At 34.7% G+C, this 26,514-nt stretch overlaps 1 protein-coding gene across 4 annotated transcripts in view; it reads left to right on the forward strand.

Annotated features, from left to right (window-relative positions):
• Window positions 1-26,514, forward strand: part of LOC136038805 (harmonin-like) — a 156,489-nt gene that overhangs the window by 74,818 nt on the left and 55,157 nt on the right. For 3 of the 4 annotated variants that reach the window (XM_065722187.1, XM_065722190.1, XM_065722189.1), the window contains 2 exons: window positions 3,544-3,677; window positions 7,576-7,788. In XM_065722187.1, the coding sequence (XP_065578259.1) occupies window positions 3,544-3,677; window positions 7,576-7,788 (347 nt within the window). The remainder of the gene's footprint in view (window positions 1-3,543; window positions 3,678-7,575; window positions 7,789-26,514) is intronic. The other variant, XM_065722188.1, reaches the window with a different exon arrangement.

Raw genomic sequence — 26,514 nt, forward strand, 5'->3', positions numbered from 1 at the left:
TCCCAATAACAAATATTATCTAAAAGCATAGTTTTGAGACTTTTCAAACATGCTGAACAAAATGTCTATATGTAATTTTGATCGAACGATTTTGGGGAAAAAGGGACGTGGAAGGGGGGCTACCCTCCAATCTTTATGTTGGCTTAAAAAGGTCACAAGAACGTTTAATTCACGTTCGGATTAGCTCCCTTCTGATATTTTTGGATCATTAGTTCGATACGACCCCCCCCTCCCTGGAGAAGTAAAATAAAGAACAAGTAAAGGTAATAACTGGAGAAAAAATAAAATAAGATAAACACGTATCCGTGATCTTTCTTCTGGCAAAGGATTCCAAATTCTACATTTTTGCAGATATTACCTTGGAACCTGTACATCAGGGTTATCTGATACGTTGAATCTGATGGTGTGATTTTCATTCAGATTTTTTTTTTTTTACTCTTAAGCGTTGTTTCCCACACTGAATTCCACTGTCTTGGAAAAAATTCCCCTATTGTTTCGAATTTGTTTTTGTTTGATATTGAAAGGTAGTTTGGTCTTCACGCTATTTTCACTATTCCCCCCCCCTTCTGTTTCGAAAATCAGGCTAATTTTTCAGGCTCTTAACCGTTGATGGGTTATAATAAGCTTATTGAACCTTATATATTGATATTAATAGACATTCTTTTGATATGTCTATTAATATCAACGTTCGTTTTTTCAGAGTTTCGATTACGGTTGAGCCGCGTCGCTCCTTATTTACAATTCGCTACCAAAACCTGTTTGATGAAAATACACCTTTTTACTACTCGTCAAACCAAAATGTTAATGAAAAATGTTGCTTAATTCAGCGATTACAGACAAGTGCTCATTTTCTTATTTCTAATTAGCCCAGTGCTGGACTTCTATTTAATTGGTGACGCGAAAGACCATAAGATGGATTCGATTTGCTCTTCTCTTAATTTTAAGCATATTGTTAAAATAAAAAGTACAGGAGGAAACAGATCTCTTGATGTTATTCTAACTAAAATGAATAGTTATTATAAGCCCTCTCAGTTTTTCTCGCGTTGGGTGGAAGCTATTATCCTTCCCTCCTTCTGTCTCCCTCTTCAAACTTTAAGCATTCTTTCTCTCTTATGGCTCTTACCGCCCTATTTACAGTTCTTGCCTTCTTGCTTTTAGTACGTGGCTGAACATTAAACTGAAGATTGATCTGATATTCGCAACTTACAAAATCTTGATGCAAAATTTGCTAGTTTAAAAAAAAAAGAACGATATAAATTTAATTTCTTTCCAAAAAAAATCAAAAAATGCTTTTGTGATAAACAATCCACAAAGGTACTAATTACGAATAAATTAAAGCTTTTTAGAAATGCTTAATCGGAAAAAGCTAATGACCTAAGAAAAATTCTATAAAAAGGAAATTCCTAAAACCTAATCGATCCTGTTACAGAAAAAAGTTTGAAAAAAATTGTCACACAAAAGTTTATTACAAAAATTAAAAAAAAAATATTACAAAAAATCACAAAAAAAATATTGAAGGGTTGTTTATTAATAAATCTGAAAATCGGTATTGTGAGGGTAATAAGTGGTGTAGTCGGAGACCAGTTTTATTTCAACCTACCTGAACTACCCAAAGGTGCCTCCAATCACCTTAACAGGTTCCACATATCCATCTTTCAAAACCTTCTAACATCATCTAGTCAATTACCGGCTGGTGCAACTCCCCCTTTTCTCCCTTCTATTTCCCCGTCAGAAGAACAATATGGAAGCTAAAAACAAAATATTTGCCCTTTGGATATTCCATTTTCACTTCTTAGTACTTTAGTCATATCATCTCAAAGCCCTGTCTCTCATTTTCAACAAGGTTACCAAGTTTGGGTACTTTTTACAAATATGGAAACAGGGTTTTATAACCCTTAAAAAACAGCCATTTCAATCAACTTAATAGGGAAGTCCTAAAAACATATCTCTGGGCGTCACGTAATTAGTAAACCTGTAAGAGAAAGGCCTTAAACTACGCTTAGAATTCACATGTGTACATATATTTCATAGAGATATTACAAATAATCGAAATTAGAGTCTTACAAGAATTTTAATCTTTCCAATTGAAAGGCTCAGAATTAAGCCCTTCGGCAATGGCCCTTTATCTTTTTCTTCTGCCACATCCACTCTATTCCCTTTCCACAACACTTCCTTGATTAAAAAGAAAGTTTGACCTTGTTGAAAATAGTCATTGAATGATATCCCTTATATCTGATTAAAGGGCTCATAGTGAGTCCCTTGTTCCCAGTAACGGTCTTAGGCCTCTGGGCAGAGGGTCAAGATATGCCATAGGAGTGTAAACATGTAAAATAAAAGGAATTTAATGTCAAATGTCAGAAAAACTGGGAGGATACAGCTACCCCACCCTGCCCGGGCCTAGAACAGCCATTGCTTGTTCCCTCCATCCCTCCCAATTTGATTTCATTTAATAGAATTCTCATTTAGAGCCAAAAACACCAAACTGCTCAATAAGAATCTGAACTTGCTGATTCTTATCTAAGGATAATGTTGAAATAAAGACGTCCAAATCAAATTAAGTTAGGTGCATAGTCATTAAAGATCTTTAAGATCGCAGTATGATTGTCCTAAATAAAAACACAGAAAGTAAATATTTCATAAACTATGTTTGATATCCACAAAATTGGCTTAAAAGATTTTCTAAGCTTGCTGATTACATATCTAAAGTTAATATTGCAATGAAAACGTCCAAAAACAGAAACGTATTTTGTTAATGCATGGCAAGTCAAACTTCAGGTAAGTATTTTCATTCTGCATGATTAGAGGCCAAATTGGGGTCCGCGGACTGTTCACCTTTCAACACGTTCAACCCACATTTAGAACACATCGATGTTTGTGTTTATCAATTCAGTGCATTATTGCGTTTTCTGATCTTTGTACTCGATTCCCCTATGAAGGGAAATGGTCGGAGGGGGGTGATTTTCCATGGCGGATGAATACTTTTAAATTTAAATTATGATCGTTATTAATACGCGCTGGGAAATTGTTCGAGGAACATTCTCCTCAGGGGAGAGTTAACCTGGTGGAAATTTTGAAGGGGAGGGAAGGTGTGGAGAGGGAGTTTTTGGGTAGGTGGAATTTTCCGTGAAAAATTTTTCCGAGGAGAATTTTCCTTGAAATTTCTTTCTTTTGGTATTGCAATAGGGCGTCACGGGTAAGCTACTATATGTGCATTGTTAATCTCCTTTCTAATCCTCTCTGGGGTCTGATTTAAAAGTTTTAGTACCTAGTCCTCTCCTTGGGTCGCCACTCTGATCATAATGTCATCTAGCTGATGCATTTGCACTTGCAAGAATATGTGCTTCAGTAATCATTAAACAGCTAAAGAACCAAGAAAAAGAAAAAAGAAACTTGTCCTACGACAATATATTAAAGTGTTTTAGGATCCTACAATTGTTAGGGAATGTAAATTAGTTTATATTTAATTAATGAAAAGAACAATTTAAAAAATCTTAATCTTTTGTTTATCTTATTATATTATTTGCAATCGCTTTATTTTTTTAGGTTGGAGATCAGCTTCTTCGGATCAATGGCTTGTCAGTGGAAAAAGCAATACATAGGGAAGTTTCCAGCATTATCAAGTCACGAGCTACTTTGGCACTTAAGGTGAAAAGTGCTGGGATGATCCCAATCAGAGAGTAAGTGGCATTATTGTTTAAAAATGCTTTTCAACTTTTTTTAAAACAACATTAAATTTTCTTTTTAAGTCAGAGACACGTAATATGAAACTATTATTCAAATATGTTCATTTAACGAATTACTATTCATTTCATTCATTCATTTATTCAACGTGAATCATTAATTCAACTGGAAGTGCACTGGAGGTTTAGACTTAGTTTTCACTATTAAATTTTTAGCTATGATTAAGGTACCTGAATGAGGTGGGAAGATGTTATATGGAGAGCTTTCAAGGAAATTCCAACTTCATGGGACAGGTTAAAGAGCTTTTGAGTAGATTGGGACGGAGGAGGAGTGTGTACATCTATGTCGGCATCATGTGGTTTTGCACTGGAGTGAATAGTAAGTTACTATAATATTAGTATCGTGGCTTCTTAACTAGCAAGCTTTAAAAGATTGCACTAAATTTTACGTTTTTAAAGCAATATGACTTTCACTCTGACAACTATTTATTTGTGTTGCGAGAGTAACACTTTGGTTTTGTCGTGTTTTTTTCCTAGCACCCCGATTTCAGCTTGTTCCTAGAAAGTGGTAAGGGTCTAACCTCTGCGGTTTTTACAGAACGTTAATTTCCAAATTGCCATTAGGCCAAATTCATGAATATGACTTTACATTTTGGGAAACTTTGTAGAACTCCTGCTTGGGGCCAGAAAATTATTGTTTTTACCCATTTCTGTCCGTGATTTTAGCTGAGTTTATCATTCGGTTTTTCGCACTTGGGATTGCGGTAGAGGAATGGTATCAGATGTATCTCTTAAACTTTAAAAGTTCTCTCATTTTTAGAGAAATTAGAGTTTATCCTTTGCTCCTTTCTAAGTGATGACGTTAGAAACTTGGCCTACGGCAAAAAAGTCAGCTTTTGAACTAAGACCGATAGATTTTTTTGACGGCAGTCGATAGTTCTTGATGAGCTGATCAAAGTGTATGTCATTCACTTTTTGGTGGAAAAATTCCTTCATAAGATATATTAGTGTGAAAGTTTAAAGGGGTTGACAACTTCAGTAGTAAGGTACACACTGAAATCAAAAATAGGCCGATACAGAAATGGTATCAAATTTGCCTCTTAAACTTTAAAGGTTCTTTCATTGCTAAGTAAATTAGAGTTTATCCTTTGCTCCTTTCTCAGAGATGACGTTAGAAACTTGGCCTACGGCAAAAAAAGTCAACTTTTGAACAAAGACAAATAGGTTTTTTTTCGACGGCAGTCGATAGCTCTTGATGAGTTGATCAAAGTACATGTCATAAATGTTTTGGTAGAAAAATTCCTCCATGAGATATACCAGTTTGAAAATGTAAAGGGGTTGACAACTTTAGTAGTAAGGTACACACTGAAACCAAAAGTAGGCCGATACCAACTGTGAGACATATAGGGGAGTTTCAAGCAACAGTTGACTGTTAGCTCATAATCATCCTCGGTAATGAGGGGTTCGTAACTTTTTCTAGTTAGTGTACCTATTATTTATTTCCGGTGTATTTGATGGTAAGACCAATTTGTTCCAGTAGTAAGACATGTAAGGGACTTGTAAGTAATAATCAGCTGTAGGCTACAATCAACTTCAGCGATGTGGTGCTTACAACTTTCGCTAGTTACAATTAGAGGTTTGCAACTTTTGCAAGTTGGTGTCCCTAGTATTTATTTTAAGATCCTTAAAGATTAACAACTTCTGCGTTTAATCGAAGCGAGGAAAAAAACCAAATTGTTGCTCTCGCAACACTTTACTCTGCGAAGCCGAACAAAGGTTGCCACAACACCTCACGTTGCCCATGCAACGTAGATCTAGTATTCATGTTAATTTACGGTAAAATAAGATATTCTTTCATCTTCTGCCAGATTAAAAAAAATCGATTTCTTCTTCAATACTAAGTTCGATACTAAGATTTCTAGTGGAACTAGAAATCATGGAAAATGACACTGTTATTCCTTGATTTTGTAAAATAGTTCTTGTATGCCATATTAGCATCCTAAAATTGTATTCAGTAAAATACAAAGAAACAACATTTTCTTAGTTGGTTTTCAACAGCAACTTTCACGTTTGAACGCTTGATAATTTGAATATCAGTGTTCTCATCAGACTACCACCTACCACCTTAAGTCAGACTACCTCCTTATCAGACTTACCACTATCAGACTACCACCTTAAGTTTTTATTTTTTGAAGCTTCAATACGTTTTTGATCGATATTTCCAAATCAAGATTGCCATTAATTGTTTGAAGAGGATATCTTAAAGCTGGCTGACCTTACCTTAGTTCCTCCAGAGCCATCGGTGGTGCATAGATGGCTCTAAAGCTGGCTGAAACGGCGATGATATAAGAAAAAGTATTTTGAGTTTATGTGCACCAAAAATGTGTTCTCTGACACCCTAAAGTATTCAAGACCCTTTCAGGGATGGCAATGGAACTCCTTAATAAACAAGTACGGTATTTGTCCTTAGCACAACAAAAAAACGGTACTTTAGTTAAATTAGGTGTTAATTTTAGATAATTTAGGTTAAAAAAGTGACAGTAAAGGAAATCATAGTAAAAAAAGAAAATTTTTCGTTTTTTCCCGGCACTATATTGGGTAAATGTGTATTATACGCAACTCACTCAAGTTTACGCTGTGTAAAACTCGTGACCAAGCCGGTTTATTCGTTAGTTCCTTTCAGCCTAGCGAGAGACAAGATAAAGACAAGTGACAGAATAGATGGAAAATACGTAATTTGGGCTGTATATTTACACATTAGGGATGTTGGGATTGGGGGGTAAATTATTTGGACAGTTTAATGTTAGAAAACATTTCTTACTACATAATATGCAGAATAATTGTACCTAACACATCCTGCACACAGACCGGCTATTCTTTACCCCCCCCCCCCATGTGCAAATTTATAGCCCGAATTTGTTTCTAAAGTAACGAAGTAACAACGAAGAAACCGGTTTGTTCTCGAGTTTTACACAGCGAAAACTTCAGTGAGTAGTGTAAAATAAGCAATTACCCAATATTGATAGCCTATAGAGCGTTCATAGCCGTTTACTTCCCTAATGCATTTAAAAATATATTTAAGAAAGTTTTTTACAAAATTTTAGTTATAATGGACGACGTCCACTCTTTTTTAGGTTTACACTACCGCCCAAACTATGATAATTTGTAAAGCATGTGCCCAGCTTAAGCTCGACTAAAAAACAAAACAAACTAACAAACATAGTTTTCATGCATAAACTTTTCGAGAATAATACAATGACTAAAACTGTTCTTGCTTTGAATCTAAGGAAACGTTTATCGTCGACGCTACCGTAGGCGTCACTTTGTCGACGCTAATCGTTGACAGTTGAGGCTCTGAATTTGAGCTTTTTCCTGTATATTTTTGCCAGCCTTTGCTTAGTAAATATAATTAAACACACTGAGAAATAAATAGAGTGTATAATTCTATTTTAATTTGACTTAGAAAAAGAGAAAAAATGGTGTTCGACCAGACACATTAGCAGAAACATATATTTTTGGTGAGGGGACAGGACGGCAAATAGGTTAAATTTTTGTAAAATAGGCGAAGCTTTTATAGTGTGGAGCAAACACATAAACCCTCGACATTCCATGGGCTAGGACCTGGAGACTATGCTCTCCCCCTGAAGTTGTGTTTGTCTACAGCCTTCAGAGGTAGTAAGCACCAGAGCAGACCTGCAAATAGCAGATTACGTAGGTACTGTCCTACTTGCTGACCATAAAACACTCAGAGAACATGACATCTAACGAGACCTAAAAGCATTTCATTAATGTATACTTGACATAAAAAATGAAAGTTCCTTTGTCGCTAGCAAACCTGTTGACGGTAACCCATAATTAAGCTTACTAACACTAACTGTTGATTGCTTACCTTTAGGTCCGAGAGAACCCGCTCATTAGTTGAAATAATATCCCTCAAGGATGCAGCAATGGGAGTGAAGAAAAAACGCTTACCACGTTCTGTCAGTGAGGTAGCCATGAGACCGATTTTGACTGATGAGCAGGCTGCCCAGTCAAAGAGGCCTCTAAGCGCAATCGAAGAACGTCCTGTGAATGCTATCACTCTTTCTCCCGACGAGGAAATAAAAAGGTCTAACAGTCTATATTTTTAGGGAGTTTCGTCTGTGTTTTGTTTTAAATGTATGGTGTTTATCTGTACCATCATTCAGTGAATTGCATGAGCCTCAGCGAGCTGTGCAAAATTGGCTAAATAAGTAACCTTGAGGGCAACTTATATTTTATTTATATCCTAACATGACTGAAGACCTACCAAGGCCTATTAAGACCGTCTGAAATTTCACTAGTCTTTTGGAATGAAAGAAAACTCTAATTCCCAATATAAAATAGCTGAGGATTAAAAGCCATCCTAGTGTGGTCATTCAGAATGCACTTGAGTATCATATGCCACTACATCATATCTGTATAGATAAATAGATATGATAATATATATATATATATATATATATATATATATATATATATATATATATATATATATATAGTAGGATATCTATATAAAATCAAAGAATACACTATTATCAAAATGTCAGATTGGATACTGACATTATTTAGTCTCTTGTATAGTCTCTATTTTCTCTTGTTTAGCCTGTCTGGTATACTGAGTAAATGTTGGCCACTATACTCTCTTTATGACTCTTCTCTCTTCTGCATGTATAGACGCTTCAGAACAGAACAGAACAGGACACCTTAAAATGCATGGTTTTATTTCTGTGATGCTAAAATCATCAAAATGACGCCTTTTCTTCTTCTGGAACCATACTTTTTATTTAGAACCCTTTCTAATGACAAGGAGAATGTCTTAACCTCAATAAATGAAGAATTACATGTTTTTGTCATAAAGGTATGCTCAAGCTTGAGCCACTCATAATGATTTAAGCAATTTTGTGACTCTGTCATATAATTGGTCAAAAAGTTTATGCTGGCAAACTTTGGTCTTCATTCAGGTCTTTGTAACTTTCTAAGTAAACCAGGAATTCCATACTAACTATCGACTAGTATACCAACATATAAAGTAAATGTTAGCCATTGCGTTCGTTTTATGGTTTCAATGTGAACCATAATATCTTGAGAACTAATTTTGATGGTTGTTCAGAGTTGAAAATTTCATGACATACTTTCCTGTTTCCTTTATCTTAAAGCTATTGAAAACAACGTTTTTTTTCTTCTTCGTGGAAACGAATTTTTCATTGTTGCCTCTTTACTTCAAGGACTGAGTACATTTTCCTACACCGCTTTTACAGGTGAGATAAATTTTCCGACATTGGTAGTATAGCATTAATATCTTCTGTGTATACACCCTTATTTGGACACTTGGTACTCTATATTTGGATCATTGACCTACTTAGATGACAGTACTACAATAGAGATATATCATTAGGGTAATCCAGCCGGCATCTCATTTTCAGATACCTGTTTGAACATGATTAACAAAGGAAAGTAAACTGCTTCATTTGATTTCAAATTGGACTAATAGAATTAATGATATAATATTGAACTTTACATGACAGCGTTTATAACACAGGCATAGTCTTCCTGCTTGTGTCAGGAATGAGTGCTTGTATCAACACTTCTTTTAGAGAGAACTTATGTTTATCCATACCCCAAATCAAAGGACCCTAATGCACCCCCACCCAACTATTTGCCCCCCCTATAAAATACTTATAATTTTTGGGAATTATATTTTTTGGACTCAAAATTTTTGAACTCTCAGTTTTCTTGGTTTCAGATTTTTGGCGACTAAGAATTTTTGTGACTCAGAATTTTTGGGAATCAGAACTTTTTAGACTTAGAATTTTTTGAGCTGGTGAACATTTTTTTCTCGGATTTTTATGGAACTTGTTATTTACTAAGTGACATATAGCGATCGCAAGTTTTGTCTGTCTGTCTGTCCCGGTTTTGCTAGTTTGGGCACTTCTAAATACGCTAGGACGATGAAATTTGGCAGGCGTATCAGGACTAGACCAGATTAAATTAGAAATAGTCATTACCCCAATTTGACCATCTGAGGGAAGTGGGGGAACGTTTCATTCGGAAAAATTAGAAAAAATGAGGTATTTTTACTTACGAACGGGTGATCTTAATGAAACTTGGTATAATAGAAAAATCTTATGTCTCAGATGCTCCATTTTCAATTCGAATTAGATTCGGGGACATAGGGTGTTGGGAGGGGAAGCAGAAATCTTGGAAACTGGAATTAGTAGAAAACGCTTAGAGTGGAGAGATTGGGATGAAACTTGGTGGGTAGAATAAGCAAATGTTGTAGATACGTGATTGACGTAACTGGACTGGATACGCTCTCTTTGGGGATGTTAGAGGGTGGGATTCAGTGCTTTGGCTAGTTTGGTGCTTCTAGACGTGCTAGGACTATGAAAATCGGTAGGCATATCAGGGAGCTGTACAAATTGACTTGATAAAGTAGTTTTCCCCGACTCGACCATCTGGGGGGCTGAAGGGAGAGAATAGAGATATTTTTAACTTACGAGTGGGTGATGGGATCTTAATGAATTTTGATATTTAGAAGGGCATCGTGACTCAGAGCTCTTATTTTAAATCCCGACCAGCATTAAGCCTCTGATTTTCCTTTTCAGTCAATCTATTGATTCTTAGAATTTTGCAAGACCTCATGCCATATGAGCTCTTGGCTCTTCCAACCTCGTCAAAAGTGCCATATGAGTTCTTAGCTCTTGCTTTTATGCAGTTGCTTTATGGCTGGTCATCGACACTACCTAGTTTATTATAAGTTTTTAATCAGTATTTTTGTACATTGAAAAGATACACACGTGAAGATAAAATATTACAAGAAAGTATGTGCATATGATAAATTATCGTTGCGTTGAATGCTGACAAAGACAAGTATTTTAGCTCTGAAATAAATACTAGTGGTAACACTATTTGAAATGTATGTGTGCGTCGTCATGACATTGAAATATCAGGTTTCTTTGGACTACCCAAAAATTAAAATTTATATGACGGTGCATATGCAAGAGTAGCATTTCTAGAGAAGTTAGTGCTAAAAGTTAATGTAAGTCTGAAACTAGTAGTTGAAGATGAGGGTCAATGGTAGCACGTTACCTGCTGATAGAGCCTATCATCATTTTTCTTGTATTAGTATTCAAATGAAAGCAAAAAGACTTAGAAAGACTTTGCTGTACTAATGGCATAATAAATATCTTGTCTACGTACCAAAACTGTAAACTACACAAAAACAGTGTGGTAATAGACAGTGAAATCGAGTAGAATAAAAAGGGCATTGGCAGACAATATAACAACAGGGAATAGAGATGAATTGATGAAAAAAGAACGCGCATGTGAAAATTATTAATACCATTCATGGTATACCAACAGATATAGTCAATGAACTATTAAGGAATCATGAAATGTGTGATGCGATTGTAGCTGAAGCCATGTTAAAACTCATATATGACCCGAAAACGGAATAAGTGTCATGTCAAGAGAAAATTTAATGAAGTATTTTATGGAATTGACTCGGAGCATTCATTTTTATTTTCATGATGGTATTCTACATGTCGCATTTTCAATAAGAAAAATGTATGCATTACTTTGCTATTTTTTCATTATTTTTAGGGAACGCTAGCAAGTAGAACGTTTAGAATATTTATTAATAAGTTTGAGATGTAAGAAAAGACATTTTCATAGACATAGATACTATTAGCGGGTTTATATGGGAGTATATTAGAATCTGAGATAGGTTAACAGGACATTTACCGAAGTCTGAGAGAGATAAAATGGATATTTTCCAAAATCCACAAAGATAAGCAAATATCTGCTCAGCCGAACAGGCACAGAGAGAGAGAGAGAGAGAGAGAGAGAGAGAGAGAGAGAGAGAGAGAGAGAGAGAGAGAGAGAGAGAGAGAGAGAGAGAGAGAGAGAGAGAGAGAGAGAGAGAGAGAGAGAGAGAGAGAGAGAGAGAGAGAGTTAAGCAAACAGCCAGTCAGACACACTGCCACAGAGAAAGAGAGATAAGCAAATACTTGGTCAGACACACATACACAAATAGACAGAGACAAGCAAACAGCCACTCAGACACACAGGTACAGAGAGAGAGATAAGCAAACAACCGCTCAGACACACAGGCACAGGGAAAGAGAGACTACAATACACCCGCTCAGACACATAGGCACAAAGAGAGATTAAGCAAACACCCGGTGAGACACAACGGCATAAATAGAGAGAGAAAAGGAAAAAGCCAATCAGATATAAATATATCAAAGTAATGCATAAAGTAATTTTATTGAAATAACGACATGTACAATATCATAATAAAAATAAATGTTAGTGCTTTGAATCCATTCAATAAAATAATTCATTATGTTTTCTCTTGACATGACGCTTATTCTATTTTCGGGTCATACACGAGTTTTAACGTGGTTTCAGCTACAGTTGCATCACACATTTTATGATTCCCCATTGGTTCATTGACTATATCTGTTGATATATAATCAATGGTAGTAATAATGCTTACTTGACCATTGTTTGTTGGTTTTTTCATCAATTTTCTTTATTCCCAGTTGTTATATTCTCTGCCAATATCCTCTTTATTCTGCTTCCGATTCCACTGTCTTATACCAAATTGTTTTTACATAGTTAACTTTTTCGGCAAAAAGACAAGATATGTATTATGATGTTAATGCAGCAGTAGGTCTTTCTTTTTCCCTTTCCTTTCATTGAATATTTCAAATGATGGCGATAAATTTCAATGATGGCGATAAAACCTATCAACTGTTAACATATTACCAGAACCATTAGCAAGAAGTTGACCCTCATCTTGAACTTTTAGTTTCATGCTTCTATTATCTTTGAAAACTAGCTTCTCTTGAAATGCTACTTTCGCATAACCACCGTAATAGAAGTTGAAGTTTATGGGTAGTCGAAAGAGATCTAATTTCTCACTATCATGACAGCGCACGTACAGATTTCCAATAGTGTTGACACTAGTACCTATTTCATAGTTCAAATATTTGTCTTTGTCAGCATTCAACGCAACGATAACTTTATCGTGTGCACCTACTTTCTTGGAATATTTTATCGTTACTTTTTCTTTAAAATATGACGCAAGTGTTTATCATTCGAAACAGGAACAGAGCCAGCACTTTTATTGGGGGTTCAAGAATTTTATTCGAGCGCTATTACAGAAGAGTTACCATTTACCAAAGACGCTACTCCGTTAAATCCAAAACATTACACAATACATAAAAAAACAATACACAAACGTTAAGTAAACATAAAATTAAGTACTGGTTATCAAGTTTTTACTAAGATTATCAACAATGAGTAAATGAGTAATGAAGCAATGAGTAAATCCGTAATGAAGCTATGTGTAATATACTTTAAAGAAGCTTTTGTGTGGACTAAGGTGTATTTCATATACAGTCGGCTTTTTTAGCAGGCTTTATCACTAATGTTGCAGAATATATTCCCCTCCCCCAACCTCTTATCCCAACACGTGATTCTCTATCTTATAATTGAACCAAGCACCATTCTAAGAGCCCCGTGTATTGTGCTATTCAGTTGAACGCAGTTTCAACAGATTTTGACTCTGGAGGATTAAATTTATTGTGCTAAACTTTTACTATGCTTGATTCACTGAAATATTACTTATGAATTTCTTATTAAATTGATTTGGTAGTGTATTCGCTCCTTTAAATTAATAAATAGCATTGAAATAAGCGGGCCATATAAGCCAAAGCTAAAATACAGGATATTTCCAAGTTTTATTTCTTATAACTCCAAGTCTAATATTGTATTGTGACATGAACCGTATGATATTTTAAAATTAGATGAACGTGCATATAAAATAAACCTACAATACACACAGACTTGTTGCAAGAATAGTAGTTGTCTATGTTTTTCTATATTAAATTCTTTTATCACTTTATCAAGGTCAATTTGCACTTCCCTTTCAATTCCGAAAGCGCAAGTGAAGATGATCTTTCTTACTTCGTGGTGTTTCGGTAGTAAATCTCCAACGATCGAAGGCTAGAAAAAGATCGTACACACGATGCAGAATTCATAGGAATAGTGAAGTACAGTTTAAATAGATAAAATATCAGAGGAAACATACACATCAAGCGATTTTAAGCAAAAAAAGACGATCTTTTTAGAACATTTTTGTTTTTTGTATCCTCAACTCCGTAAAAACACTGTAACTCAGACGTGCAGCGTTCAAAATCGAGCATACAGTATTTATGCACAAAGCTTACTCTGTCTTTGTTTATTTTGTTTGTACCTAGCGTTACACTTAAGTTTTCCAAAAAGTCCATATTGTTCTCTTCTTGCCTACGTTCAATCTCTTTAGTTAGAACATCAACAACAGGATACAACACTGTATGTTTGAAAAACTATTGCACTGTCTCATATGAAACTATTGTACCCCTACCTAATTTCACGGGAACTCTACATTTCCTGGGCAATTCATGACCTCTAAAACCATATTTATTAGCTAATTCTGAGCTTGGAAGGCAATCATAAGATGCCGTATGACACCCAAAATGTATACTTTTGTTCAAAAAAGCCTTCTTTTTTATTTAATATTTATCTTTAATACCTTAAAGATTTAATATCTTTTTTATTAAATTTCATGGGTTGAAACAAGAGTGACGCAAGACAAAATACATGGAAATATATAATTTGGGCTATATATTCAATTCTAGGGGGGAATTGTTGGTGAATATAGTGCAGCTGCAGTCAAAATGTGTCAACTACAATTATTCTACACACTATGAAATATGTCTAAGAATTGTTTTTTAACATATTTCCTTCTCAGCCGTCTCAATTCCATGTTCATAAAAACTAAGGTTTTTTCTTCTTTTTTCCATTAAAGTACCAAATAATTTTTTTTTTGATGTCAAGAGATGGGAGGAAATCCAGGAGTTAAATACCCCCCCCCCCTGTAATTGGCGGCACTGGAACTAATTTAAATAGCAACAAAATCGTAATACAATTCAACGCTCGAGATTTTAGACTCTTAGACCACTGTAGGTCTGAATCCCATCGACAAAACCCTATGGGATAGCTTAGACATAGTATCAAATAATTGGTCAATATAGCTTAAAATTCAAAATTATCATACCATAGTCTAATTTACATAGTGAAAAAAGTCGCACTTCTTTCTCACTAAAATGTATTTCAAGCACTAGAACTGCCAACAAGAGCAAAATTCTCCCTGGTTGATGTTACGCTGATCTTCCATAAGAAGTAGATGACCTATTTCCTTGATAACAAGACTTCAAAGGCGGTAAACTTATATAAATACAAATGAGGAATCTTAATGGTTCACTAAAAAGAATACTAAAAAAACATGTTCACCAGTCCAAAAAATTCTGAGTCTCCAAAATTCCGAAACCAAAAAAATCTAAGTCAAAAAACTCTGAGTAAAAAAATCTTTAGTCCAGATAATTCTGAGTTCCAAAAAATTACTTTTTTTAGGGGGGATGCAAAAAGTTAGGGGGATCGTTGGGGCTCTTGGAGGTGGTGCATGGATGAACAGAAGTTCCCTCTAAGAAAAGTGTTAATTATTCCCATAAATATGATGATACAAGCGGTAAAACTATGCAAATGTTGTAGATACTGTCTTGTAACGTTCAATACTATATCATAAATTATATTAGCTAATTTGAAATCAAATTTAGTGGTTCTCTTTCTTTTGTTAGTCATGTCCAGACAGGTATTTGAAAATGAGATGCTGGCTGGATTATGTTAATGGTTTATCCCTATTATAGTATGGTCGTCTAAGTGGGTCAATGACCTAGATATAGACAATCTTTAGTGCCCAAATAAGGGTGTATTCATAGGAGATCTTAATGCTACACTACTGACATTACTGTGTATTGTGCATGTAAATCCGGTGCTAACCTAAGAATGATGCCAAGATTGTGGCACGCAAAACATTTTAATTAACGAAATACGCCAAGGCGTTTAATATTGCGGGTGTCTTTTTCACTTAGCCTTAAAGGGACCAAAATAAAACGTTCGTTTGATGAAGGTACTACCAAAAAAGAGGGACCAAAAAAGGGCGAGCAAACAAGAGGGCCAAAGAGAGACCAAAGAGGTACAAAAAAAAATGTATTCCTTTTGTATTGATTAAAGAAGGGATACATGAGAGCACATATTTCTAACTTTATTTACATGTCAAAATCGACTTTTCCTGGAATGTTCACCAAAAAATTTGGTAGAGTTTCAAGGACTATTGCTTTAAAGGTCATGTCACACACTTATTCACCTATATTCAGCACTAAAAGCTATAGCTGTATACGAGATCACAGAGTAGAGGATAAGGAAGGGTAAGACAGTAAACTTTCAAACCCAGCAGTTCTATTATTCGCGATTCTGTACTTTCTGTATACATCCGCTAAAATGACCAAAATTACCCAGTCATTCTATATTAAGAACTACGAACCTGTACCCTACACTTCTTCTTCCACTCTGTAAACATTTTTAGAATGTATTCGTCCGAATTGTTGTTGTTATCTATATATATATATATATATATATATATATATATATATATATATATATATGTATATATATATATATATATATATATATATATATATATATATATATATATATATATATATATATATATATATATATATATATATATATATATATATATATAAAAATAAGTTGTCTGTCTGTCTGTCTGTGGATCAGGTGACGTCATGTTTCTGTGTCGGCTGACGTCATGAAATTAGTTGTCGTCATTTTTGCTTTGACGGTGACGTCATTAACGGTATTTAAGACATTTGTTCACGGAAAAATGTTTAATTGTAAAATGACTGAAGATCCTACAATGGCAACAGCCGAGGAAGCTGCTCAAAGAGTTTATGCCAAAAAACTTGCTGCTGATAGAGAAAGTAAGAAAAGAAAGCGTTCCGAGGAATCACAAGAACAGCAAGAAAACAGGCTTGCGGCTAAAGAACGCAAAACCGCGCAGTTAGATGAAAATCGTCCTGGACAGCGAGAGTCAAAACATATCAAAACTGAAAATGATAGCGATGATGATTGGGTTTGGGATTTTGACTTGGATAAGGTCATCAATGCCTACCAGATTTAAGTTGAAAAAACAAAGGTTCGTCGATATGTACTTCATAGTGACGCTGAAAAATAAAGAAGAAAATGAAAACTGAAAAATGAAAAAAGGTAAAAAACTAAAAAAAAAACTAAAAAGAAAAAACACTCAAAGAGAAATTACAGACTGGGACACCCGGACACAAATCACGACCGGGACACAGGGAATATAAATGACGACCGGCACACAGGGACACAACTACAACGGGGACGCCGGGGGCACAGGCGGGATATATAAATGATGACCGGGACACAGGGATTGTTCGAATAGAAATTACAGACCGGGACACCGGGACACAAATGACGACCGGGACACCGGGACACAGGGAATATAAATGACGACCGGGACACTCAAAGAGAAATTACAAACTGGGACACCGGGACACAAATGACGACCGGGACACAGGGAATATAAATGACGACCGGGACACAGGGACACATCATTAGAATAATGAGGTATAGATCTGAATACGGATTGTTTTTCCCATGGACAATTATATGATGCATGTTCAAGAGTCAGTAAACCTGACAATCTATTTATATGCACAGACAATGGGACAGCGAAGAATGTTGTATATTCGCATGTTTTACGTAGTTAAAAACATATATTTATATCTATCTCTACTCACAGGTGAGACACAGGGACACAACTACAATGGCGCGTAACTAATATGGCGCGTAACGACTTACGCGCGCGGGGGGGCTTGGGGGGGCATGAAGCGCCCCACCAACTAGGTGTTGGGGTGGCGCGAAGCGCCACCCCAACACCTAGTATATATATATATATATATATATATATATATATATATATATATATATATATATATATATATATATATATATATATATATATATATATATATATATATATATATATATATATATATATATATATATATATATATATATATATATATATATATATATATATATATATAAATAAGTTGTCTGTCTGTCTGTCTATCTGTTGAGTGACGTCATGTTTGTGTGTCGACTGAGGTCATTATAAGGATTGAGCTGTATGTCGTCATGAAGTTGTTTGTCGACTGACGTCATGTTTGTCAACTGATGAAATTACAGACCGGGACACCGGGACACAGGGAATATAAAGACGACCGGGACACTCAAAAAGAAATTACAGACTGGGACACCGGGACACAAATCGCGACCGGGACACAGGGAATATAAATGACGACCGGGACACAGGGATTGTTCGAAGAGAAATTACAGACGGGACACCAGGACACAAATGACGACCGGGACACAGGGAATATAAATGACGACCGGGAAACTCAAAGAGAAATTACAAACTGGGACACCGGGACACAAATGACGACCGGGACACAACTACAACGGGGACGCCGGGGAGCACAGGGGGGATATATAAATGACGACGGGGACGCAGGGAATGTTCATTTAGCAATCACCATCAACAAAGCTCAAGGGCAATCATTAGAATAATGAGGTATAGATCTGAATACGGATTGTTTTTCCCATGGACAATTATATGTTGCATGTTCAAGAGTCAGTAAACCTGACAATCTATTTATATGCACAGACAATGGGACAGCGAAGAATGTTGTATATTCGCAAGTTTTACGTAGTTAAAAACATATATATATATATATATATATATATATATATATATATATATATATATATATATATATATATATATATATATATATATATATATATATATATATATATATATATATATATATATATATATATATACATATATATATATATATATATATATATATATATATATATATATATATATATAATATATATATATATATATATATATATATATATATATATATATATATATATATATATATATATATATATATCTATATATATAAAAATAAGTTGTCTGTCTGTGGATGGATGGATGGATGTGTCAGGTGACGTCACCTGAAAAAACTGGATTAGGTGACGTCAAAACTGAAAAAACTAAAAAAAGGCAAAAACTACAAAAAAAACTAAAAACTAATAAAAAAAATAAAAAAGCTAAAAAACTAAAAAAACTATAAAGGTAAAAACCAATAAAAAACTAAAAAAAAAACTGAAAAAACTAAAAAAAGGCAAAAACTACAAAAAAAAACTAAAAACTAATAAAAAAAGTAAAAAAGCTAAAAAACTAAAAAAACTAAAAAAACTAAAAAAAGGTAAAAAACTAAAAAAAATAAAAAATAAAAAAAAACTAAAAAAAAGGAAAAAACTGAAAAATAAGCTAAAATAAAGGTAAAAACCAATAAAAAACTAAAAAAAAAAGGAAAAAAACTAATAAATGACGACACTCAAAGAGAAAGCGACCAGGACAAAAGGAATGTTCGATTAGCAATCAACAAAGCACCGGGACACAGGGAGTATAAATGACGACCAGGACATAAGTATAAAAAAAAAACTATCTATATATATAAAAATAAGTTGTCTGTGGATCTGTGGATCGTGGATCAGGTGACGTCACCTGAAAAAACTGGATCAGGTGACGTCAAAACTGAAAAAACTAAAAAAAGGCAAAAACTACAAAAAAAACTAAAAACTAATAAAAAAGCTAAAAAACTAAAAAAACTAAAAAAAAGGCAAAAACTACAAAAAAACTAAAAACTAATAAAAAAAATAAAAAAGCTAAAAAACTAAAAAAACTAAAAAAAGGTAAAAAACTAAAAAAACTAAAAAAAAACTAAAAAAGGTAAAAACTAAAAGAACTAAAAAAGAAAAAAATAAATGACGACACTCAAAGAGAAAGCGACCAGGACAAAAGGAATGTTCGATTAGCAATCAACAAAGCACCGGGACACAGGGAGTATAAATGACGACCAAGACACAAGTAAAAAAAAAAATTAACAAAACTAAAAAGAAGGTAAAAACTACAAAAAAACTAAAAAGAAAAAAAAACTAAAAACTAATAAAAAAACTAAAAAATCTAAAAATCTAAATAAACTAAAAAAGAAAAAAAAAGGAAAAAAATAAAGGAGAAAAACAAAACTAAAAAACGAATGTATATACAGACCGGGACACCGGGATACAAATGATGACCGGGACCCGGGACACAGGGAATATAAATGACGACCGGGACACAGGGACACAACTACAACGGGGACACCGGGGGAAACAGGGGGATAACCTGACAATCTATTTATATGCAAAGACAATGGGACAGCAAAGAATGTTGTATATTCGCAAGTTTTACGTAGTTAAAACCATATATATATATATATCTATATTCACAGGTGGGACATAGGGACACAACTACAATGGCGCGTAACTATTATGGCGCGTAACGACTTACGCGCGCGGGGGGGCTTGGGGGGGCGCGAAGCGCCCCCACCAACTAGGTGTTGGGGTGGCGCGAAGCGCCACCCCAACAGCTAGTATATATATATATATATATATATATACATATATATACATATATATATACATATATATATACATATACATATATATATTTATTAATATATATATATATATATATATATATATATATATATATATATATATATATATATATATATATATATATATATATATATATATATATATATATATATATATATATATATATATATATATATATATATATATATATATATGTATATATATATATATATATATATATATATATATATATATATATATATATATATATATATATATATATATATATATATATATATATATATATTCACAGGTGGGATACAGGGACACAACTACAATGGCGAGTAACGACTTACGCGCGGGGGGGGGGATTGGGGGTGCGAATCGCCCCCCCCCCACCAACTTGGTGTTGGGGTGGCACAAAGCGCCACCCCAACAGCTAGTTTGTAATACAAAAAGCATATTTATCTAGGTCAACTCATATTTCTTGTCTAAGCTGCGTTTTTAAAATTTAAGGAAAAACATTCGATTTTTTAAAATCCTTCCTGAGTTTTTTGCATCAATATATTTTCAATCGGCCCCAGGGTCGTATCCAGGATTTTCTTTGGGGGGGGTATAAAAAATTCAGGCGGGTTATAAAAAGAAGCTTTAAAAACGCATCAAAAATTTGTTCATATTCATTTTGTTACCTTTTTTATGAGTCGGAAAACATTTCGGGGTGATTTAGTCCTCTTGGATACGGCCATGAAAGGGGCTGAAATTGGTCCCCTTTTAAAACTAAGAATTGAGTATGTCTTACTCTGACGACCTGACTTTTTAATGACGTTGAACATATGTTCTGCTGGAGAGCAAAAATTTTCTTTTTCTTTCAGTATATGGTGGGCTATGGGGCAGAGTTTCTGTTCGTTTCAGATTCGATTTATATAAATTCGTAGATATTACTATCAAGCGTAGATATTTGTAATGTAGAAGGTTCTTTACAGTTCATACGAGTGAAAATTTACGCGGCTGATACTAATCACACTATAATTTAAAAGGCTAAGGAGGGACACTATAACAAAAAATCTTGCAGCCTACTGCTCACCCTTGACTGCTGAGTAACAACTAGAAAAGTAGACCTATAGACAACCAGAGACACAAATGAAGTATCGTTGAATGAAAAGAGAAAAGTGTGTGGTTTCATCGCAGAACTGACTAGCAGAGGACATCTGCAGAAACCATCAAGGCCTTCAAGAAGTCACAAAACGTGGAGCTGTGCAGCCCCCTTCTTTGCAAATGTTTGCAATGGTAGTGATGTCTGGAAGGTAGCTGTCGTTTGTCTGTCACTTCATCATTCTACCTCCTTTCTATCTCTGGCATAAATGACGGGCCGACTGGGTGATTCCTAAATTTAAACAGAAAACAGTGACCGTAACAATTAGTTTTGCAGATGGTTGTACTATTCTATGATGATTTTTTCTTTTCTGGTTATCAGAACGTATTTTTTCCTGACGATTAATGGAGTATTGGCAACAATGATTCGTTTAAATTATCTGCCGTAGAGCTGTAAGCCATATTAAAACCTTAAAATTGCTCCAAGAGTAATTTCAGGTAAAGTGTAGGAAGTTACAGAGAAAATGAATACCTTTGGAATATTTTTAATGCAAATGAGAGCAATTAATAGTCTTAATATTGAACCCCGGGGTTAGCCAATAAATTTAATTTTTACAACAATCAGGTATTGAACAAAAATATCCTGGTTTCCTTTCATAATATTATATTTCATGAAACGATGTATACATTTTTTTATTTGCAAATGTTTTGGCATGGATAAAATAATACGACAAGATGTATTTATGATTCCACTCCAAAATTGAGCGCCTTAGCTACGCTTTCATGTTAAACTGAGATAGACGTCCATGATTACCTGGATGGACCAAGATTAATACCAGTTGACGTTTGCTTTCTCTTGGATTAACACCAAACTAACTAATGAGTAATTGTGATGCACAGTATAAATGTATATCTTACTTCTACTGTGTTATGATGAGATAGTAATCGGATTATTGGACAATTTTATGGGTTTGACTGTTATGATCGTGAGAAGCATAGAAAGCAATATAGTGCTGAATTAGGCAGGGCCAGGACCTCAAAAAAGACCCAAACTCCAGAGTCTCTAGATAAAATAAAAAAAAGGGATAAAGATTCCTCAGAGCCATTAGTTGCACAATTGGAGTCAAATTGACGTTTCAGTTGCTGTTTTTTTTATTGGGACAAGTAGAAAGCTTATCGCCCAACCTTGCTCTGGTGTGGATCGAACCCTGGGCAATCATATTAGGCCCCATATTGCCAAGTATAGAAAAAAAATTAAAAATGAATATCGGCCGAAGATAACAAACGCTTCTATGAAGATAAATTTTCCTTTTTACAGAGTTTTGAATAATCTGAAAGATTGGAACTTCGAATTGACTCAGGCAGCTTATTTTATTCAATATCGCTCACCATCAAAGGATTGAAATCTGACCTTGAACAAGGAGCAAAAGGAATTTGAATATGACTGCTCGTATAGCAAAGATAATAATTATTTTTATCACAGTTAAAAGCCGGCAACACTTGGGGTTGGGGTAAGTCACAATGAATCTTAAAAAAAGCAAAACAGGGCAGCCCACGCAAGAATATAGAGTGATTCGAAATCCAGTAAAGGGATAATTCCTGAACGTTTAGTTTCCTGAATTAGTTTTCTAGCTTTATTGTAAACCTTGGAAAGTGGTTTTAAAGAAAAGGAAAAGTTGATATTCATACATTGGAGAGTAAGAAACATAAAATTAGAATCAAGCAGTGAAAAAGGACATTTAAAATTGATCCAGAAAAGTATTTACGAGCCTCCCAAAAATGCCGAAGCTCCTACATATCTTTATTTCAATCAAATTAATGTAAAGACATATTTTCATTATCAAGAATGCCAAAAAGGAACATATTGATAATCGATAGCCTAGTTCTGGTATCAACAACAATGGTCGCATGATGTCAAAACACTTTTCCATTATCTAAAATTATAACCATAAAAAAGTGGAAAGTAAAAAAAAGGTGGATTAACGACACTTTTGGTATGAAGTTCTTTTTATATTTGTCTGAAATTATGGACTTTAGAAATGTTAAGATAAAGTTTATTTTGTAAAATCATGTCACATCTTGTCACCTTCCCTTTGTCGGCAAAACTAGAGGTTACATCCTTTGTTCTTTTTAAATTGATTAAAATTTGTTTACCATTAACTGTCACATAAGAAAATGCGCATAATTACCGTTGCTTTTCACGTTCTCGATTCAGATAATATGAGGCTTGGGCTTTATCTGACCTCTTATCGGATTTTATTTTTTCACGGAGAAAATTTTCACTGGAGGTATTTTGATTCTTATCACAGTAGAATGCCATTCTAGTCTGTATTTATGTACACACTTCTTAAAATTTTGGGGATCGGAAATAACAAACCTCTTAAGCTTATTGGCCAAAATTTCTCTCTCTGGACAGCACGTCTTGAAAGTAACCACACCATCACCCACCACACCGATAAAGAGACCTATATCTCTGTATGAGGAACTAAACAAAGCCATTGATACTGGATGGGCCCACCACCCAATTGGGTGGCAGGCCGTTATATATGTGCTGACCATTTCCTTGAACCAACTTCAAGGAATGAACTGCAATATACTCTAAAAGACGCTTTTCTAGTGGACATCCATACATCGGTTATTTTGATTTGGGTGTCTAAGTAAGGATATTCAAATATGAACAGCCATAATTTGGAGCAAAAACAGGACAATTGGAAAAACAAAAAACTATTATTATTTATATGATAAGATATTGGGATGGATTTTGTAAATATATTATATAATAACAAATTAAACTATCTATATATATAAAAATAAGTTGTCTGTATGTCTGTCGAGTGACGTTATGTTTGTGTGTCGACTGACGTCATGTTTGTCGACTGACGAAATTACAGACCAGGACATCGGGACACAAATGACGACCGGGACACAGAGACATCTATCTAAAAAAAAGGGTAAAGGATACGGTATTAGACTTTACAGTCCGTGCCGGCGGTGCTGATCTCCGTTTTTTGGCCCTTCAGCCAGGAAGTGCAATGGGGGGTTGGGGGCCAGCCAACCTGTGCTTTCGCACACCCTTCCTGTTTACCTTCCTCCAGACATCTATCTATCTATATACTAGCTGTTGGGGTAGCGCGAAGCGCCACCTCAACACCTAGTTGGTGGGAGCGCTTCGCGCCCCCCCCCCCCAAGCCTCCCCGCGCGCGTAAGTCGTTACGCGCCATATTAGTTACGCGCCATTGTAGTTGTGTCCCTGTGTTTCACCTGTGAATATAGACAAAAGAGAAAAGATTTCTCTTTTCGTTATAGATATATATATATATATATATATATATATATATATATATATATATATATATATATATATATATATATATATATATATATATATATATATATATATATGTTTTTAACTACGTAAAACTTGTGAATATACTACATTCTTCGATGTCCCATTGTCTGTGCATATAAATAGATTGTCAGGTTTACCGACTCTTGAATATGCAACATAAAATTGTCCATGGGAAAAACAATCCGTATTCAGATCTATACCTCATTATTCTAATGATGGCCCTTGAGCTTTGTTGATGGTAATTGTTAATCGAACATTCCCTGTGTCCCGGTCGTCATTTATATTCCCAGTATCCCGGTCGTCATTTGTGTCCCAGTGTCCCAGTCTGTAATTTCTCTTTGAGCGTCCCGTTCGTCATTTATATTCCCTGTGTCCCGGTCGTCATTTGTGTCCCGGTGTCCCGGTCCGTAATTTATCTTTGATTGTCCCGGTCGTCATTTATATCTCCCGGTCGTTATTTGTGTCCCAGTGTCCCAGTCTGTAATTTCTCTTTGAGTGTCCCGGTCGTCATTTGTATTCCCTGTGTCCCGGCTTTTAGTTTTCTTTTTCTCCTTTATTTTTCAGTTTTTTTTTAGTTTTTTTTCTTTTTCAGTTTTTAGTTTTTTTAGTTTTTTAATTAGTTTTTAGTTTTTTTTTCTTTTTAGTTTTTTTTGTAGTTTTTACCTTTTTTTAGTTTTTTTTTAGTTTTTTTTTCTTTTTCAGTTTTTAGATTTTTACCTTTTTTTGTTTTTTTTAGTTTTTTAGCTTCTTTAGTTTTTTTAGTATTTTCTTTTTAGTTTTTTTGTAGTTTTTACCTTTTTTAGTTTTTTTCTTCTTTTGTATTAATGCTAAAGCCAAGGTTTAAACCTGGAGCCTCTCGGACCTAGAACCTTAAACATAACGCTTTACCAACTCAGCTACTTCGGCTTGAATACATTTGTTTTGAGTAGCTTCCTCGGGAAGCTACCTTCCATTGTAGGTTCTTCAGTCTCCCTCTGTCCCGGTCGTCATTTGTGTCCCGGTCTGTAATTTCTCTTTGAGTGTTTTTCTTTTTAGTTTTTTTTAGTTTTATACCTTTTTTCTTTTTATAGTTTTCTTTTTCTTCTTGATTTTTCAGCGTCACTATGAAATACATATCGCCGAACCTTTGTTATTTTAACTAAAATCTGGTAGGCATTGATGACCTTGTCCAAGTCAAAATCCCAAACCCAATCATCATCGCTATCATTTTCAGTTTTGATATGTTTTGACTCTCGCTGTCCAGGTGGATTATCATCTAACTGCGCGGTTTTGCGTTCTTTAGCCGCAAGCCTGTTTTCTTGCTGTTCTTGTGATTCCTCGGCACGCTTTCTTTTCATACTTTCTCTATCAGCCGCAAGTTTTTTGGCATAGACTCTTTGAGCAGCTTCCTCGGCTGTTGCCATTGTAGGTTCTTCAGTCATTTTACAATTAAACATTTTTTCTTCCACGATCTTCTTACAATTAAAAATTTGTCTTTGAACGATTTTCTTAAATACTTTTAATGACGTCATCGTCATAACAAACATTACAACAACTACCTTCATGACGACATGATGACATGACGTCACTCGACAGATCCACAGACAAATAACTTATTTTTATATATATAGATACGTCAGTTGACAAACATGACATCAGTCGACACACAAACATGGCGTCAGTAGACAGACACACAGACAAACAACTTATTTTTATATATCTACTAGCTGTTGGGGTGGCGTTTCGTGCCACCCCAACACCTAGTTGGTGGGGGCACTTCTCTCCCCAACACCCCCCCCCCCAAGCCCCTCGCGCGTGTAAGTCGTTACGCGCCATATTAGTTACGCGCCATTGTAGTTGTGTCCCTGTGTCCCACCTGTGAATATAGATAAA

The sequence above is a fragment of the Artemia franciscana genome, chromosome 18 (assembly GCF_032884065.1).
Source record: "Artemia franciscana chromosome 18, ASM3288406v1, whole genome shotgun sequence".
NCBI lineage: Eukaryota > Metazoa > Arthropoda > Branchiopoda > Anostraca > Artemiidae > Artemia > Artemia franciscana.